This window comes from Cololabis saira, chromosome 11 (assembly GCF_033807715.1).
Source record: "Cololabis saira isolate AMF1-May2022 chromosome 11, fColSai1.1, whole genome shotgun sequence".
NCBI classification, from domain to species: domain Eukaryota; kingdom Metazoa; phylum Chordata; class Actinopteri; order Beloniformes; family Belonidae; genus Cololabis; species Cololabis saira.
The window spans coordinates 33622378-33640370 of record NC_084597.1 but is presented as its reverse complement, the minus strand read 5'-3'; the positions used below and the strand labels follow the sequence as shown (position 1 = coordinate 33640370).

The window sequence follows — 17993 nt, the reverse complement described above, 5'->3', positions numbered from 1 at the left end:
TCTTTTTTCTACTTTATTAGGGCCCGAGCACTTACAGTGCGAAGGCCCTATTGTATCTGTAGGAATTTTTATTATTATTTTTCTTCTAACGAAAGGAGGGCCTTTTTGCCCCCCTAAACATGCCCCAAAAGTCACCAAATTTTGCACACAAGCCAGGCCTGGCGAAAAATGTGATATTTAATGGTTTGCATTAATGGGCGTGGCAAAATGGCTCAACAGAGTCCCCTAGAAAACTTTGTGCCTCAAGCCCCACAATACACGCATGCATGCCATTTTGAATTAATCGCGTAATTTTGGCACAATTTATGCCATTCCTTCGGCAGTTTATAGACAGTTTCAGACTTCTATGACTTCTGCAACAGTGTTTCCTCCAAAACGTCCTGGCTGGTTTAAAGGGTGTAGACATGTATAGGTCTGAGAGCCTCTTGACTAATGGAACTATTTTGTCTTTTTTTGCATAGTTCACTAATGCTTTTAGCTAGGAGTCAAGAATGAATTTTTTATATGTTGTTTGGGGGCATCCCCTGAACAGACAGACGTTAGTTTGGTGCAGATCGGACCTGTACTTTTCGATTTTGAAACTTCACCTTTTCCAACATTTGAACGGACGCCGTTGCCACAAAATTTGACCAAACCAAGTAAAACTTGACCTGTGACCTCCATATGGGGCCTAGATTGGGCTTGCCAAGTCTCAACTCTGTGAACCCTCTGCAATGCCAACTAGCTCTGTGGAAGTCGTACAGCCACGGGACCAAAAAATCCTAGCAAAGGGCCTTCTGCATTGTAACCTAGTCAAAAATCAGCCTCCCAACTCAAAGAGTTAGTGAATTATTCAAAAAACACACAAAAAAGGCCCGAAAAAGGCACCACATACGGTGACCTTTGGCACTTCCGAAGGTCGTACGGGTCTGGACCTCGGTACAGTGGATGAAAGTCACCTCCTGATACAGAGTCTAGATTTTCAGCCTCCTAGCTCAAAGCGTTAGTGAACTATGCAAAAAAACACGAAATAGGCTTTGCAGGCCCGAAAAGCAACACACGCGGTGACCTTTGACACTTCCGAAGGTCACACAGATCTGAAACTCGACACAGTGGATGAGAGTCACCTCCTGATACAGAGTCTAGAATTTCAGCCTCCTAGCTCAAAGCGTTAGTGAACTGTGCAAAAAAAGACACGAAATAGGCCTCATAGGCAAACCTATAACAATACATAACAAACCTCCTGTGCCTACTGAGCATTAATAACATGTCATAATCGAAGGAGAACTAATTAAAACGGATGTCCTTAACATGAACCTATTGTATTATTGAATTATCAAGGACACTTTCGTGTTTTTGCGTTTACAAATGTTAAAGATATTAAAAGAAAACCATAACACAATGAGGAATATACTGTGGCGAACAAGTCGTGCCCAGAACGTGTTTCGAACGCCAGTCTCCCAGACCACAGTCAACTGCACTAACCAGTCGGCCAAATGCTGATGTGTTGCCCAGGCGGGCAAGGCCTTATCTTATCTGTGGTCGTTAAACTATGTTCCAAAAAGTATTGTTTATAATGGACAAGATCCGGCATTTCACGTTGAATTCTATTGTTCAGGTTTTGAAATTCTAGCTAAATACATAAAAAGGGGAGGTGAGGTGTGAGCTTCATAACAAAACTTCTGTGCCTACTGAGCATTAATAACATGGGGTTAGCCATAGAAAGGGGTGATAACAGCCTCCTGCGCCTACTAGTAGGTAGAGTAGGGCCCTACTGCCCCATATCTATGGGATGATTGTTATCGTTTTGTCTTTCATTCAATGGTATGACAGCAGTCAAATCGGGTGACGGATCCCATTGACTTCGCATAGTACTATATCCGTGGTGCTCCCATTAAAACCTCAATAAATCACTGCTAAAACGGCGTTGAAAACATACATGCTTTTACAAACTGAAAGTAACAAACAGTACCTTGCGTGACAAAAACCCATAATTTAGCTAGGGACTGCTAATGGGACCGCTAACGGGACAGCTTAAAGGACCGCTAACAGAACAGCTAACGGGACCGCTAACAGAACCGCTAACAGAACCGCTAACGGGACTGCTAACGGGATCGCTAACGGAACGGCTAACAGGACTGCTAACGGAACCGCTAACGGGACCGCTAACAGAACCGCTAACGGGACAGCTAAATGAACCGCTAACAGGACAGCTAAATGAACCGCTAACGGAACCGCTAACAGGACCGCTAACGGAACCGCTAACAGGACCGCTAATGGGACCGCTATCAGAACCGCTAACGGGATCGTTAACAGGACCGCTAACGGGACCGCTAACAGAACCACTAACAGAACCGCTAACGGGACCGCTAACGGGGACGCTAACAGAACTGCTTGCGAGACCGCTAACGGGACTGCTAACGGAACCGCTACCCTCTCACCCCTCCCCAGTTATGTTGTACTTCATGTCCCTTTTTTTCCTTTCTCTTCTCCTTCCGGCCCCATCTCCACAATCTGTTTACCCTACAACTGGCATAGAACCTTAAATTCCACAACCGAACAATACATGTGATCTGGTTTTGCATTGCTGCAGCCCATTCCATCTTCACTATCCCCTCCCCTCCCATCCTCCTTCTCTTTCCCCCATTATAGCACTTTAACTTTAAACCCTCAGCACTTTAATCGTAACCAGCACTTTAACTTACTCTGGCACTTTACCGCCTAAACTTTTAACTGCTAAATGTGAAACTATGTGTGTAATGTATTCACTATTGTAATATTGTAATATATGTAAATGTCTAAGATCGTGTTAGTATGAAGATTGATGTGTCAGGTTGTTCTCCTGTTCCTTCTATCTTAAATAGAAGCAAAATAACAAGAACAGAAACTTTTTGCACGCTTTATTTGTATTTGTTCTAACTTGTTGTTTAACTTGTCTTTCTTTTATATTTTTAGCCGGGGGACTGCCAATGGAAACTAGCTCTGTAGCTAAAATTGGGTGCATTTGCATTTTTAATTCTAAATGTATATGAATGTACACTGTCCCTTCTCAAATAAACTGAATTGAATTGAATTGAAACTCAGCTACTCCCTTGAAAGACAAAGTAGCCTCTCTCTACATACCGTCTCCTTCTCACTTCTTATCTGGTAATTAAATTAGGAAATTACAGTGGAGCAACTCGGTTGGAGCAACTGTGTGTTACAAGTGCTTTAGGGGTCCCAGACAACAAAAATAGCACATATTCACTCAAGCTGAACAAACTTGTTGCGTGCAAAATCCATATTGTTCTAGTTAATATTTGACTGGTGTTGCCAAAATACCTCACCAGCTGTGGAAAAGGTCCAGCTGTGGTCAAAGATGATGCCTGAACCGCTTTCCTTAATAAATCTTGAACCACTACTGTAAAGTCTCCGAGCTGACTACTGAGAGAGCAACGGTCTCCAGCTGTCTGCTGTAACTCATCCTGCTCAAACAGGCCACACAGACATCTCCTCTTATCGAAATTTTCGCAATGCAAGTTATGGGAGATGATTTAGAAGTTCCATAGCAGCAAAAGTTTTTTTTTTTCTCCTTTCAAGAAAGAAAAAATATTACAAGAACCAAAAAGACTTTGAGGAACTGGGTTCCATTATGACAGTATGTGGTATTCGGCCTTTTGTCCACCATAGTCCAATCAATGAGGCAAGGCAAAAAAAGAAAATGTAAAAATTACCAAAAGCACCTCAACGTGATAACAATCATACAGATGTTAGTTTTAGCACTTGTTCAAAAGCACTGCTCCGAATTACTCGCTGTAAACAATTTCTTAGAAGTTAAAACACTCCACAGTCTCAAACCTTAACAGGCTGAAAGCTGCCAAGGTGGTAATATTTCATATAAAACCTAGGAAACACTTTTATGTGAATTCCAAATAACTCAATGTGCGGGTTTCGAAGAAAATGCTTCGCAGTTGAAAGCTATCCAACATAACCACACAACAGACTTTATTTAAATTCAAGATACCACATTTTATTTTATGTTCATAATCATTGTGAAGAATGAACAACCAGATTTGTGCACACACTAACATATCAAAAATGGACATATGCTGCCTAAATACAGATCAGGTCAGAGTCTGCAAAGGCACTTTAAAATATTTTTTGTACAGTGCTTTTCAACACAAATAAATGCACATTTTGTGTCCAAAAAAAAGTATACTGTGGCTTAAAGGCATATTATGCAGTCACTGTTTGCAAATGCTACATTCAGACTTGGCCCATACGTCCACAGGTGCAACCAAACGTTCACAGCTCCAGTAAATCACACAAGAAAGCAGGGAATCTGAGAAATAATGCAGAACAAGCTCACAAGCCCCTCTGTCAGGGGACGATTGATTTTAACTTTACTGACCTGTTCTGAAAGCCTGTGTGTGTGTGTGTGTGTGTGTGTGTGTGTGTGTGTGTGTGTGTGTGTGTGTGTGTGTGTGTGTGTGTGTGTGTGTGTGTGTGTGTGTGTGTGTGTGTGTGTGTGTGTGTTCAAAGTGTGTTCAAAGTTCAAGGTCGGAAGCGATGAGGTGAATTGATTGTTATGTTTTTGTTTTCCTCACATCTGTATGGTGTCGTTAGTTAGTGTCTGCACAAACTCTTCCCTGAAGTTGGAACCAGAAAACAGCAAAATAAGAAGAATTGAGGGAATTACAGCTGATGAGGGAAAGTTCCTGCAGAGAAATACAACACCACACACTCTTGGTGGAGATTGCCTTTAAACAAAGCTGTTCCTTCCATTGCATCGGGGGTTTCACCCTTATTTTTCTTGCATTACTCCTTTTTCCCGGTTCTCTCTGGTTTTGTAGTGCTCATCTGGCAGGTTCCTTAGCTTCTCTGCAGCCTGAGACAAGAATACAGCAACAAGGAGCTTTTACAGAGTTTTACAACAAAAGAGGGCATCTATCATGATACACTGCTGATTGTTTTTTCATAAAAAGAACACAGAGACCAGCTTTAGATGTCAAACAATACTACCTCTCCCCCCAAAAAAGAAATAAAAATAAAAAGAAGAGATATTTCTGTATAAAAAAGTGACAACATTGATTTCCTAAAAGGTCATATTATCAAATTTACTACGGAGCAAGTCCACTTGAACATGTAATGTGAGAGGCCATAAATGAAACCATTAACATAACAAATGCAATGTTAATGTTAATTTCAAAGGCTAAAGAGACAGAATGGAAGACATTTGTGAAAAAACATTTCTGGAAATATGTCACAATATTGTGTGTGACATATTGCAGAATGCACACCTCTGTGCTGTATAAAGAGATGAACGTGAGCATAAGTGTGTATAACCTGTTCAGGGGTAAGATCCCTTTGTTCCTGGGCAAGCATCTCATACCCCACCATAAACTTCTTAACTGTGGCTGAACGCAGCAAGGGAGGGTAGTAGTGAGCATGAAGCTGCCAGTGGGCATTGTCCTCTTTTAAATGGGGGCCAGTTGGGGCTCCTGAAGAGAAAAAGAACCCAAAAAAAGCATACATCAGACTAGAAACTGTGCATTATTCATAATAAGTTCTACTGAGCTACCTCAAGATCATATACCATCCTACATATTTAATTCTTTCATACTGACAGTGTCTGAGTGGTATTGAGTTGTAACTAGACCATGAAATCTCAGCTTGCTACACATCTTACCGGCTAATGGCAGTACATGGGACCTACGAAGTCCCAGACACAAATATCCAGATGCATGCTCTCTCAACACAGAAGAAGTGATGTTTTTAATTACATGTCCCCACTTGTCTCCAGCGTAGCGGCTAGTAAAGTTATAATATTAATAACATAACAATTTTGTCCTAACGTCAGTTTAAAGCTTATCTGAGTCATCTAAGGCAGCGTCTCCCAACCTGGGGTCTGCGCCCCCCCTGGGAGGGCGCCTGAGATCTCTGGGGGGGCGCGAAACTTTGTCTGCTTTGAGGATATGCAGTTGTAAAAATTATATTTGCGCATGTTAAATAAATAAAAAATAATAACACACCTAATGGAATACTGTAATCCAAGTCTGTATAAACCCACGTAGTATTTAAAATGACCAAAATATATTTCTAAGCGATTTAGCAGGATAAAAACGTAATAAATTATTATTATAGCATTATTCAACATTTAATCATACTACTACTCCGACAATTTGTAAAAGGAAAAATTAAAAAAATGTTTGCTCTCATATTAAAAGAGACATTTTTCAGAAATATTTTTATGTCCTTGCAATTATTTTCTGTGCGTATTTTATACATTGGTGACACAAAATGAAGGTGAGAAAAACAAAGTCGTATCAGTACAGGGTAAACCAAAGAGAAATGTATCACAAAAACATAATTAATGTTAATTTTTTTTAACAAGTAGGGGGGGCTCCAAGGAAAAAAGGTTGGGAACCACTGATCTAAGGAACATCCTGACTGAAAACACATTTTCACTCATTTTCAAGTGACGATTTCACTATCCCTTGTGCTAGCTGCAATGTCTTAATGGAAGGTAATGAGGTGAAGATAAATGTAGAAAGAGTGATATATATCTTACAAAATACAATGAAAGTTAAATAAAAGGTACCCCTGTTGACATTAAAGAGTGCCTTTTCTTTTGAGTCAGTTTCCTTACAACAGGGGCTAATCAGACAGAGATAAAGATGACAGGGGTGCCACAGACTAATGGAGAAGAAAAGAAAAAGGAGGAATAAAGAAAAGCCTGAAGAAAAGGGGCTAGATAACGAATAAATACAGATAGATGCCCCCATTAGAGGGCAATTACGTTTGTGTTTGTGTGCATCATTTCAGGTACAGAACATCCCCAGAGAGGGAACCATCAATCACAGCAGTTAACAAAGTTACATTCAAAAATGAATCAAAATGCAGATAATCAGGAAAAATCAGATTATCATTTGAACATATATGCGTCTTGCATGTTGCAAGTAACCATCACACATGTTATCGATTCTGTCTGTCTTCCTTCGTTAATATTGTCTGTGATTTGCTGTAGTCTATTCTAATCCATGATTACACAACATTTAACCATGTCTCTCTGTGTGCCACTAATAGGTCCAACTTTAAATAAAATATGGCTGCTTCCAAAGGAGCTAAAATAAAGCAGATGGAAGAAGTCATTATGTAAGGCATATATAATATGAAAAATTAGATTGCCAGTGTGGATTATATCCAATATGCGGGATAGACAGACTGTGTGTTAGCCCACTACAGGACATCAATTATAAACCAGCAGTCCTGATTAAAGATTAAATGGACGAAGTGAACGCCATCAATTTGGAGTTGAAAGTTCTTTCACCAGTTACAAATACCATAGTTGTACAGAGCCTATATCACTTGAAAACGTATATAGTTCTGGACATTTCTCTTAAAATTAACAGAATTTTAATAAACTTATTATTAAAGCGCTCCCTTGAGTGATCCATTTGAGATTGAGTGACTGCAAATGCAGCAAATTGACATGTATCAAGCATCTCAGTTTCTTCCATGTCAAGCTTGTCATCCTAATTGTGTCTTCATGCCCACTTGATGTTCATGGTGCTGTCAGCCTGAAACTATTGAAAAACGATAAACAAAGAAGACTGATTACTGCTTAAGGCCAGTGGATCTTACCGGGTTAGTAATGAAGAACCAATGACTGAATTGGCAAAAGGAACCTGGTTACTCAAATGTTTAACTGCAGTAGACATAATAGCATAATAATATATATATATATATATATATATATATATATATATATATATATTTTTATCAGCCCCAAAAATACAAATATTAAAAGAAAGTCAGAGAATAAACTGTAAAAACAAACCATTTGATACTCTCAAACAATCAAAAAACAGGGTTCCTGATTAAATGCCAATGAATTGAATCTCTAGGAGGTATGCACTTTCATTTAACTCATTAAGACCCGGGTGGCTCTCTGATACATGCTGATGTTCCATCATGTCTAAATAGCTTAAACTTCTGAGATCTAGTCTTGTGATGATTTCTCAATGGAAGGGTGCTGTGTCCTCTTAAAATCAAATTAGAGAGAAAAATAAATAGGATTTTATATATATATATATATATATATATATATATATATATATATATATATATATATATATATATATATATATATATATATATATATGTATATGTATAGAGAGAGAGAAAAATGATCAAATTTGTCCATGACGGTCTTTCACACAACCATCCATCCATCCATTGTCTGCCGCTTATCCGTTCCCGGGTCGTGGGGGCAGCAGTCTCAGCAGGGATGCCCAGACTTCCTTCACCCCAGACACTTCCTCCAGCTCTTCCGGGGGGAGTCCGAGGCGTTCCCAGGCCAGCCAAGAGACATAGTCTCTCCAGCGTGTCCTGGGTCTTCCCCGGGGTCTCCTCCCGGAGGGACATGCCTGGAACACCTCCCTAGGGAGGAGGGACATGCCTGGAACACCTCCCTAGGGAGGAGGGACATGCCTGGAACACCTCCCTAGGGAGGAGGGACATGCCTGGAACACCTCCCTAGGGAGGCGTCCAGGAGGATCCGATACAGATGCCCAAGCCACCTCAGCTGACTCCTCTCAATGTGGAGGAGTAGCGGCTCGACTCCGAGCTCCTCCGGGGTGACCGAACTCCTCACCCTATCTCTAAGGGAGCGTCCAGCCACCCTGTGGAGGAAACTCATCTCGGCCGCTTGTATCCGCGATCTCGTCCTTTCGGTCTCTACCCAAAGTTCATGACCATAGGTGAGGGTAGGTGCGTAGATTGACCGGTAAATCGAGAGCTTCGCCTTTCAACTCAGCTCCCTCTTCACCACGATGGTCCGGTACATCGACCGCATAACTGCGGACGCTGCACCGATCCGTCTGTCAATCTCCCGCTCCATCGTTCCCTCACTCGTGAACAAGACCCCGAGATACTTGAACTCCTCCACTTGAGGCAGGACTTCTCCACCCACCCAGAGAAGGCACGCCACCCATTCCCAGTAGAGAACCATGGCCTCGGTTTTGGAGGTGCTGATTCTCATCCCTGCCGCGTCGCACTCGGCCTCAAACCGCCCCAGCACATGCTGAAGGTCCCGGTCCGAAGAAGCCAACAGGACAACGTCATCCCCTTCGGCCCACCACCGGGTTCTAGGAATGCCGCCACGACAGGCACCGGAGACCTTGGGACCACAACTTCGAGCCGCCGCGTTGACAATGGAGGCAGAGAACATGGTCCACTCGGACTCGATGTCCCCCGCCTCCCCCGGGATCTGAGAAAAGTTCTCTCGGAGGTGGGAGTTGAAGATGTCCAGCCTCCTCCTCTGCCAGCGCATCCAACTCACCACCAGGTGGGGATCAGCTGACAGCTCAGCCCCTCTCTTCACCCGAGTGTCCAAGACATGCTTTCACACAACCTTAAAATAAAATATTTTTATGGATTATAGTTAATATTTGCTTTGTTACACACTTGGCCCACTGACATTTCTTTGTCACTCAGATGTAAGTCCTTTGGATAAAAGCTTAGTAGTAGTAGTAGTAGTAGTGGTAGTGGTCATTCCTTGACACAGTCCCCTGACTTTTTTTGTCAGTTTTCGCTAATGAGCAGCAGGAGGGTGCTAATAAATCAGTTTGTGGAATCTCACATATGGCTGGATGCGTAAGTGTTTTTGGTCATCTTCAGATTTATAGTATGTGAAACATGAACGTGTGAGTTTAAAAACTCCCAGCAGATTGCTGTGAAATGACCTTTTCCCTGTGCTCTGGAAGAAATGAAACGGAATAGCAGATAAAAGTCGGGACTTACCACCCACTTGAGGCAAGTTTACACCAAGATCTTCTTCAAAGATTTTGATATATTTATAAAAGAAAGACGGCAACGTTACGAATACATCATCTCATGCCTACAGTCCTACCACAGTTAGGACAAGTGTACTAAATCGCTCTTTACACACAAGCTTTTAAGTTGGTTGTGTTGCTCAGAGTTTAAAAGGGAAAAAAGTGATGAAAGAAAGAACTTAATAATTATTTAACACTGAGCCGAGTGATGAAGTTTAAATGACAAAAAAAAAAAATGTGTGGTTTCATTCTCCGAAACTGATCTGCAATGACATCACCATCGCTCAAACAAAAATTTATCTCAGGCCAGGGACTAAATTAGAGAGGATTCATTTCAACCTTGTGTTCAACCTTAGTTGTTATCAGACCGTGCTCACACCTCATTGCCCTGGGGCTGCTAATGGAAGATGAAACAGACCACAAAAAGTTCCTAATACAGAAATGGAGGGGGAAAATAGAAAAAAAAGAGAAGACAGATAACTGTGGCTCTTTCATATGATAATAACCCAACATGCTCACACTGACAGTACGAACACGTTGCTAGGCAGATACTGTAAAACTGCTCACTGTTTGCTGTGCTGCTAAATGATCTCCAGAAGATCATCTCCTAGGACTCGCAGCCTTTGCAGGGATTTAACCTGCTATCTTTATCATTCACACATAAAGGCACAGCTCCTGTTTCTGTCAATTGTCAGCTGACAGCATCACTGGCAACCTCTGTTTCCATCCAAACCTCATTTGACCTGCTTTTTTGACTTGTGACTCCCTCAAAGTCTGCCTTTACCGCACCGGCTCAGTGAGATCAAATATCAACCAATAACTTGATTAGGTCAACTCAAACAAAATAGGTCTTTCTTCAGACTTGAAAGGTTGTTTTTTTTTTTTCAGTTCTTTTTAGTGATGACAGAAAATCTCACTAACCTCGTGCGGTTGTGCATTTTGCTTTTTCTTAAAAGGATAAATATTTGAAGTCAGCACACTGAGCACTTCACACAGCATGTTCTGTAAACCTGGTTGCATTTTCATATGCTGACTTTCTTATTAACTTACTAGCTGCATGATTACATTAGACGTTCTTTAATTGATCTTACTTGTAATGGCTAATGACACAGGTGCAGGATAAAACAGTACACAAGCATTCATCTAACTAAATCACTCCAACCTCTGACTGGCCTTTGTCAGTTACAGTGGTGACAGCTAGCCATTTGACACCATACACTGCAAGCCTATCCCAGCTCATTACTGTAGAAAGGCAGGGGTCCACCCTGAACAGGTCATCAGTCTATTGTAGGGCAACATATAAACACAAACAACCACACACACGTTATGCATATATTTATGGTTTAAATCAGTACATCTCACATCAGGGTCACCACTGTAGAAGTGAGTAAAATGAGACGAGCAGACAAAATATGGGAGTCTCTGTGAACTTTACTTCCAAACAAATCAATCAACACACCTGTAACAGCACTGCCTTATATACCCTGGTAACTCCTCCCGTTACCACGCCCAGTGTCCATTCTGAGGGGAGAACTCCACCTAGTGTCCACCACAACATAAATATTCACCCTCCTCCGGTGGTAAAGGATGTCAAATGTAACTATGGAGACCTACTGAAATGCTTTTTTTTCTCGTCGTTGCCGTTTTGTACCAGGCTGTATGTACATTTATTTCTGCTGTAAAGTTGGACATTTTAACCTGGAGGACAATAGAAACAGACTTTCTTTTGAAGCCAGAACCTAGTGGTCATTTAACTAATTGCAATTGTCCCGTCTTCTGCAATGGCTTCTAACTTTGAAAACCAGATGTCGTCATTGTATTTGAGTATATTAGTTGACAGAAAAGGAAAGACTTAATGCTTTGATGCATTTGCATCAGATTATCATGAGCATCGTATATACTGAAAGAACACACAATAAATGAAAAGAAAAACAGAAACCGTGATTGTTCAAAAGTTTTGAATGATGTTTGTTTTTTATGAGCTTCAATATGTGAAATTAGGACTCTGAGAACATAATAACCTTGTTTACATAATATTACAAGTTGATTTTTGTAATATGACGACTTTGTTCTTTTCATTCCAGATTCATTTTCCCCCTATGGTGGCCTCAGATACCGTCTTAAAGAATAAAGCTAAATACACACGTACACATGCAATACACATAGCCCAGATTACTAAACTACAGCATACAGATGAGTTGCAAATAACCCCCTATGTTACATAACATTCATCAAAAGATGTGCTCGGTCAATAGGCTTTAAAAACACTTGATCATTGAATTATGCAAAAGAACATCTCGCGGTTGAAACCTCTGCACTGCTGTTTTATCTGCTGTAAAAGCCTGGAATCACACCATCAGAGAGTGCTTTCTACCTGGGAGGACTCCTGCTTTACATGGGAGACAGCTTTCTTTACGCTTTAAATGCACCCGAGTTTGCTTTGAAGTGGTAATACAGTAAATAAAAGGCTGACATCAAAGATGAGACGTTGGCATATAATTCATTACAGCGGAGATAACTGAAATGCAAAAGAAGAAGGTTATCTAACCTGAACAAATGCTGCACCTTAACTCTAAGATCTTTCCATCGGATCACACGAGTAAATAAAAATTCATATGCAATATTTGTTTTGCTGCATGATGAACGCTCGCGTGAAATTATTTCTGAGTGAAAAGACGGTGGAAAATTTGGATGTAGAGCAAAGCCTCCTGCGTGGAAAATGACAATGATCTGTCATTATAAAACATGTTTCATGGCGCAAGTTGTGTAAAAGAAAAAGAGAAGTAAGACTGATGGAGTGAATACAAAGAAGTGATTAAATATAGCACGATGGAGTGGAGAAACTAGAAATGGAAAGAAGCGAGAATAGAGAATGAAAATAAGAAAATAATCCTTTCTTTAGTTTGTGTGGTAAAAAAAGAAAAGATGCCAGATATGAAGTATGAAAAGAAGTGGAGAGGATTTTGAGCATTAAAAACCTGTGGGGTGTAACTGTGGCAAGAACTTAAATAAAGTGTGACAGCATTTTAAAGCACCTCTTCTCCTGATCCCCTCATTCCTGTTTAATATGCCGAAGCAGCAGAACTATTTTAAAACCATTACTGTGAAAAGATTATTCATCATATTACTGATTAAATGAAATTAGATGAAGACGTGGATCTCAAACTAGTGAGTGGGAGATTTCACATAAAAAAAGCATACTGAATTAAGTGGCCTGAAAATTAAATAGTGTTTTGTTTATCACAAAACAATAATCCACCCAAAAGATTTCATCTATTTATTTGTTTTATTAGCCTTTTCCACCATCTGTCCCTCGTCCTTTCCATCAGAACATAAACACATGAGATGAGATCATTCAGGTCAAAACTATTTTAACATCCGAACAAACACACATTACCCCTTTTGTTGTCTTACCATGCCAGCCCATGGAGTAGGGGAAAGAAACCTCAAACAGATTGTCATATTTGGTCAACAGGCTCTTCATGATGTCTGCCAGACCTGAGTAGAGGAAAACAGATACAATAAGAATATGAAGAAGATGCATGAGTTTTTTTCATTAACAGCTGCTCGTTTTCAACTTTATTAACACATTAACACATTTCGTTACATTTTTCAAAGGAAATTTAAACATGTTGCAGTTTTTAACTAAATATATTGAAGATATAAATGGTTGGCAAATCATTCCATTCTGTTTTAATTAACTTTTCTTTTTTTTTTAATATATTTGTATCACCCAGCTCCTACCTAAGGTCGGTCCGGGGCATTGCTCCCTCTACCAACCCCAGGAGGGCCCTGCACTGAGCTCAGGTCTCTTTTTAATAACTGAGCATTTATATTCATAGCATTTATATTTAAATATAACTAACTGTAAGCTATATATTTTATATTGAGCATCACTCTGTGAACTAATGTGTAAAATGTAATGTTTCCTCTTCTGAGAGACCTGAATGTGCCGTGGATGAACCTCAGGAGGCAGTCCTGCAGGTTTTTTACTGAGCTGCTGAGTCACCTCAGAGTGATCTTAATCGTCTTATTATTGTCTCAGTCATTCACTCCGTCGGTATCGTTACATACAGACACAGACGCACACACTCACCCTCCCTCTCCTCTCTCGTCAGTTCGTTGATTCTGAGAACATGTCGTCGTGGCAACAGCAGTGTCTGGTAGGGCCACGTCGCCCAATATGGAACCACTACCAGCCAATCAGAATTCTCCACCACCACACGCTCCTGGGAGGACAGATGAATTTAAAAAAAAAACTAAACTTTTCAAACCATCCATGAGGGCAAATTTATGTGCAGGAGTTTAAAGCTTTTAGGGTTAAAGCCAGGGTAAGCGATAATCTGAATAATGTCATGTCTGTTGATGTTTGAAACAAAACATCAACAGAGCACAGAGAGCTAGATCATCCATCTTCCTGACTTCAACTGTATTTAATTTCCCTCAACAAAGTCAATAACACCAATATTTCTGCTCTTGTAACCTTAACTTGCTAAGGACTATGATATGAGTTGTACTTTGAGGTTGTGTTTGCCTTTCAAGTCATTTCTCACTCTCTTTTTTCTCAGTTCTCACTAGACCAGTGCTTCAGATACTACAGATGAGAAGTAGAAGAGACCATTGATGCAAAGATAAGAAACTGCTGTACCATAAGAAAAAAATAATAGTTCCCCGGTTATAAAAGTATTTATTTAATTATTTAGTTAGCAACTCAATTATTTTCAATTAAAATGCAATTTCACATTAAGAAATGTCTATATCTATTTCTACAACACTTTAAGGTTGTTCGCCATAGTGCGATGTGTGAAGTAGTGAACAGTTTAAGCAGGTGCGGTTCAGAAGTCTCTGACTCAGCATCAGAGGTTGACAGAGTACTCGACCCCAGTACTTGAGTAAGAGTACAAATACTGTCTACTGGTCAAAATTTACTCCGTTACAAGTAAAAGTAGCTCAGTCAAAATATTACTCGAGTAAGAGTAGAAAAGTACTTGCTTTTAAAAGGTACTTAAGTATCCAAAAGTAAATGCTTTTAAATTTACTTTAAGTAAAAGTAAGAGTAAGAGTACATTTCTTATTTTCCACATCAGTAAATTACTATATTTTTTCTAAATTAATTTAAGGATCTTTTAACTCTTGTTTCTGAGAATTAACTCTTTGAAACCAGCTGCACTGATGTGCTGCTTTTAGAACCACAATGTTATATAAAACCTGCAGAAACACCAAAAACAAATCAAATGAATGGGATCATAAGAGGACAGCAGATGATGCAGAGTTTATTAACAATCATGAACTGAAACCAAATGAACCTGCACCATCCAACTAAGTCTGGATCCCCCTCAAAGACCACTGCTTTACAAAAAACTACATCTCTGCTTTCAATAACTCAATGTTGAAGTCACTTAACTTTACAGGAAGGACATGTACCAGTACAATATAGCAATATAGAGCCATTGTTGCGGCTCTGTCTTGACTTGTTGACTCTGTCTTGACTTGTTGCGGCTCTGTCTTGACAAACGCAGGCTACTTTGGTGGTATCGTTTTGAGGAGGCTTGACGTATTTCCGCTTTACGTACATCCCAGTGGAGAGCGTGCACTGTGATAGGTCTCCTCCTTTGACAAAAACAGCTTGTGTCCAATAGGATTTTAGGGAAGAAGAAAAAAGAGCAGACCTGAAAGTAACGAGTACTTTTCAGCCTTCCTAGAAATTAACTTGAGTAAAAGTAAAAATATTTGTCTTGGAAATGTATTCAAGTAAGAGTAATAAGTACCAAAGAAATCTAATACTCAAGTAAAGTACAAATCCTCTGGATATGTACTTAAGTACAGTACTCAAGTAAATTTACTCCGTTACTGTCCACCACTGCTCAGCATGGTCTCGCCGCAGTGAACTCTGACCTGCCCAACAGTGGAGGGCCCAGGGTAACCTTCCCTGCAGAGAACAGTTTCCTATTCATGTGTACTCTGTATGACAGACGTTGATCTGTTAGTTGTGGGAAGGCCCCAGGTAGCGAGCCTACGCGGCATAATTTTCTACAAGACAGTTCTTTTACACCACCAAAACAAAAAGAGGAGCGTGAAGTGAGCCAATGGCCACCTACATTGGTCCCGAGTCTAATTGACAGATGAATCAAGCTGCAAGAAAAAAAAAAGTAAAAGTTCTATATTTGTATTCATCAGCAGATGAACGGACGAGTCCTCAGTTGGAAAGCAATTCTGCCTACAGATGAAGTTGGTTATCTTGAAAAAATGTGGAATCACTTCATCTTGCTCTTACTATACCCCCAGGTTTAAGTTGGCTTGCATGTTTTCTTCCAAATTTGCATTTTTGCATCTCTTGATAGTATTCTGAATAACCTGAAATGAACTTAAATTAAAGCTCTACCTCAAAGGATTCTTTTATTTTCATATATATAAAACAGGATAAAACAATGTGTCCATTATAAAATGAGAGTGTGCTAGAGTGAGAGCAAAATTATAATAAAAGAGGTCAGATGGGATTGGCTATGTGCAACAAGAAGCCTAATTACCATGACGTGATAAATGCAGAATTTGTCTGAAGCACAGATTTAACAAGCTGATGAGCTGGCACAAACACGACCTGACCTTGCTATTACAATCCATCAGAAATCGATTAGCATAGTGCATGCTTGTGTATGTGTGTGTAAGTCAGGCCCAGACTAATCTTGAACCACCATAAAACAACCCTGCTGTATTTACTCACTCACAAGTTACTGTGGTGCTGTGTTTTGTCTACATTTTACCTCCAAATACAACTATCTCTATGGCGGCATGCAAAGGCCTCGGTGCATACACAACCATTAGTAGCAGGACTATGAATGTTTTTTTTCCCCTTTCTGTCCTACAGGAAAATAATAACACACTAAAAATGCAGAAACATAACAGAATTTCACCTCATAAAGCTGCTACGGATAAGATGTGTGTTTACATGGATACATCAGACACTGCAGGGAATCAACTTGAGGCTTTTTAAACTGACTATGCTCCTCTGTTCTTTACAGATGCAAGAGATGCATACAGCTAAAAAAAAAGCAAATTTTAAGAAAAAGCGCTGAGCCGAAGAGTTATCGCAGCAAAAACAAGAGTGAGCCCCTCTAAAGGAGGAAACGGGTGTGGATGGATGGATGGATGGATGGATGGATGGATGGATGGATGGATGGATGTCTAAGCCTGGGTCTGCCCGGGTGGTTCCTTGATGGGGGGTTCCTGCACTCCGTGCTCGTCTACGCTCTCCCCTGCTGCCCTTGCAGCTTGGCGCACCTATGTCTCTGGGGTTCCCGCTTTCGTTGGGGCGGGTGCCGGCTGGCATCAACAGTTGACAGATATACACACCTGCTCACTCACCTACATACTCACTCCACAGTTTTGGGGGACAGTTAATCGCAGTAGCCTAGTCTTGATTCAGTTTCAGAGACCTGAAATGGTTGCTGTTTGTGTCTCTGCCTGTTCTCGTGATTGTTTGTTTTCTCTCTTACAGATTTCAAAGGCTTGTGTGCCTGTTACCCGGTGTTTCTCTCATTTCAGACTAGCAACGGATGACCCCCCCCCCCCGACCTCCCCTCACATATGTTTATATTACTTTTTTTTTTTTTTTTATGCGTATCACACTACTCTAATTAATGGTGATCATCAGCTTGTCATCAAGGTACGCACAACTCTGTTAATGACACAGTCATTTGTATCAGGGTGTGCTGAAGCATGGAAACATCTAAAACATGCAGGACAGGGGGTCCTAAGGACCAGGGTTGAAGGTCACTGGTATAGAGTTAAAAGGGGAGTTTGAAGTAAGAACAAGATTTTTAAGACACTTAAACATAAACAGACAGGTTCACGGTAAAGTAATGATTCTTTGATTATTATATCATCCAGTAAGGCATCATGACAAAGTAAATGGATCTCTGGTAAATACTGGACTATTCTATTAAAAGCACAGGGCAACACAAGTAATCACAGCATATTTAGTATGAAACATCTATACGATTATATTTAGCGAATAATACAAAACATGTTTAAATCACTTTCACGCCTGCAGACTTTAGTCTGCTTCCCTGTTTGTAAGGTGTATTTTGGTCAGTTTTGTTCAGTCTGATCAAAGTAATAAATAACACTTCAGAAACAAGAATGAGAATAAAGACCATCCAAAATCAGTGGACTTGATCTAGGGCAGTGAGGTGGAATAGT

At 40.3% G+C, this 17993-nt stretch overlaps 1 protein-coding gene across 1 annotated transcript in view; it reads right to left on the bottom strand.

Moving 5' to 3' along the window:
* Positions 1-3962: 3962 nt before the first annotated feature.
* The window catches only part of galt (galactose-1-phosphate uridylyltransferase), a 43410-nt gene continuing 29379 nt past the window's right edge, over positions 3963-17993 (bottom strand). Inside the window, exons 8-11 of the mRNA XM_061734386.1 lie at positions 13891-14023; positions 13209-13292; positions 5305-5459; positions 3963-4846 (exon numbers count right to left, since the gene is read on the bottom strand). Of these exons, the coding sequence (XP_061590370.1) occupies positions 4763-4846; positions 5305-5459; positions 13209-13292; positions 13891-14023 (456 nt within the window). The 3' untranslated portion in view covers positions 3963-4762. The remainder of the gene's footprint in view (positions 4847-5304; positions 5460-13208; positions 13293-13890; positions 14024-17993) is intronic.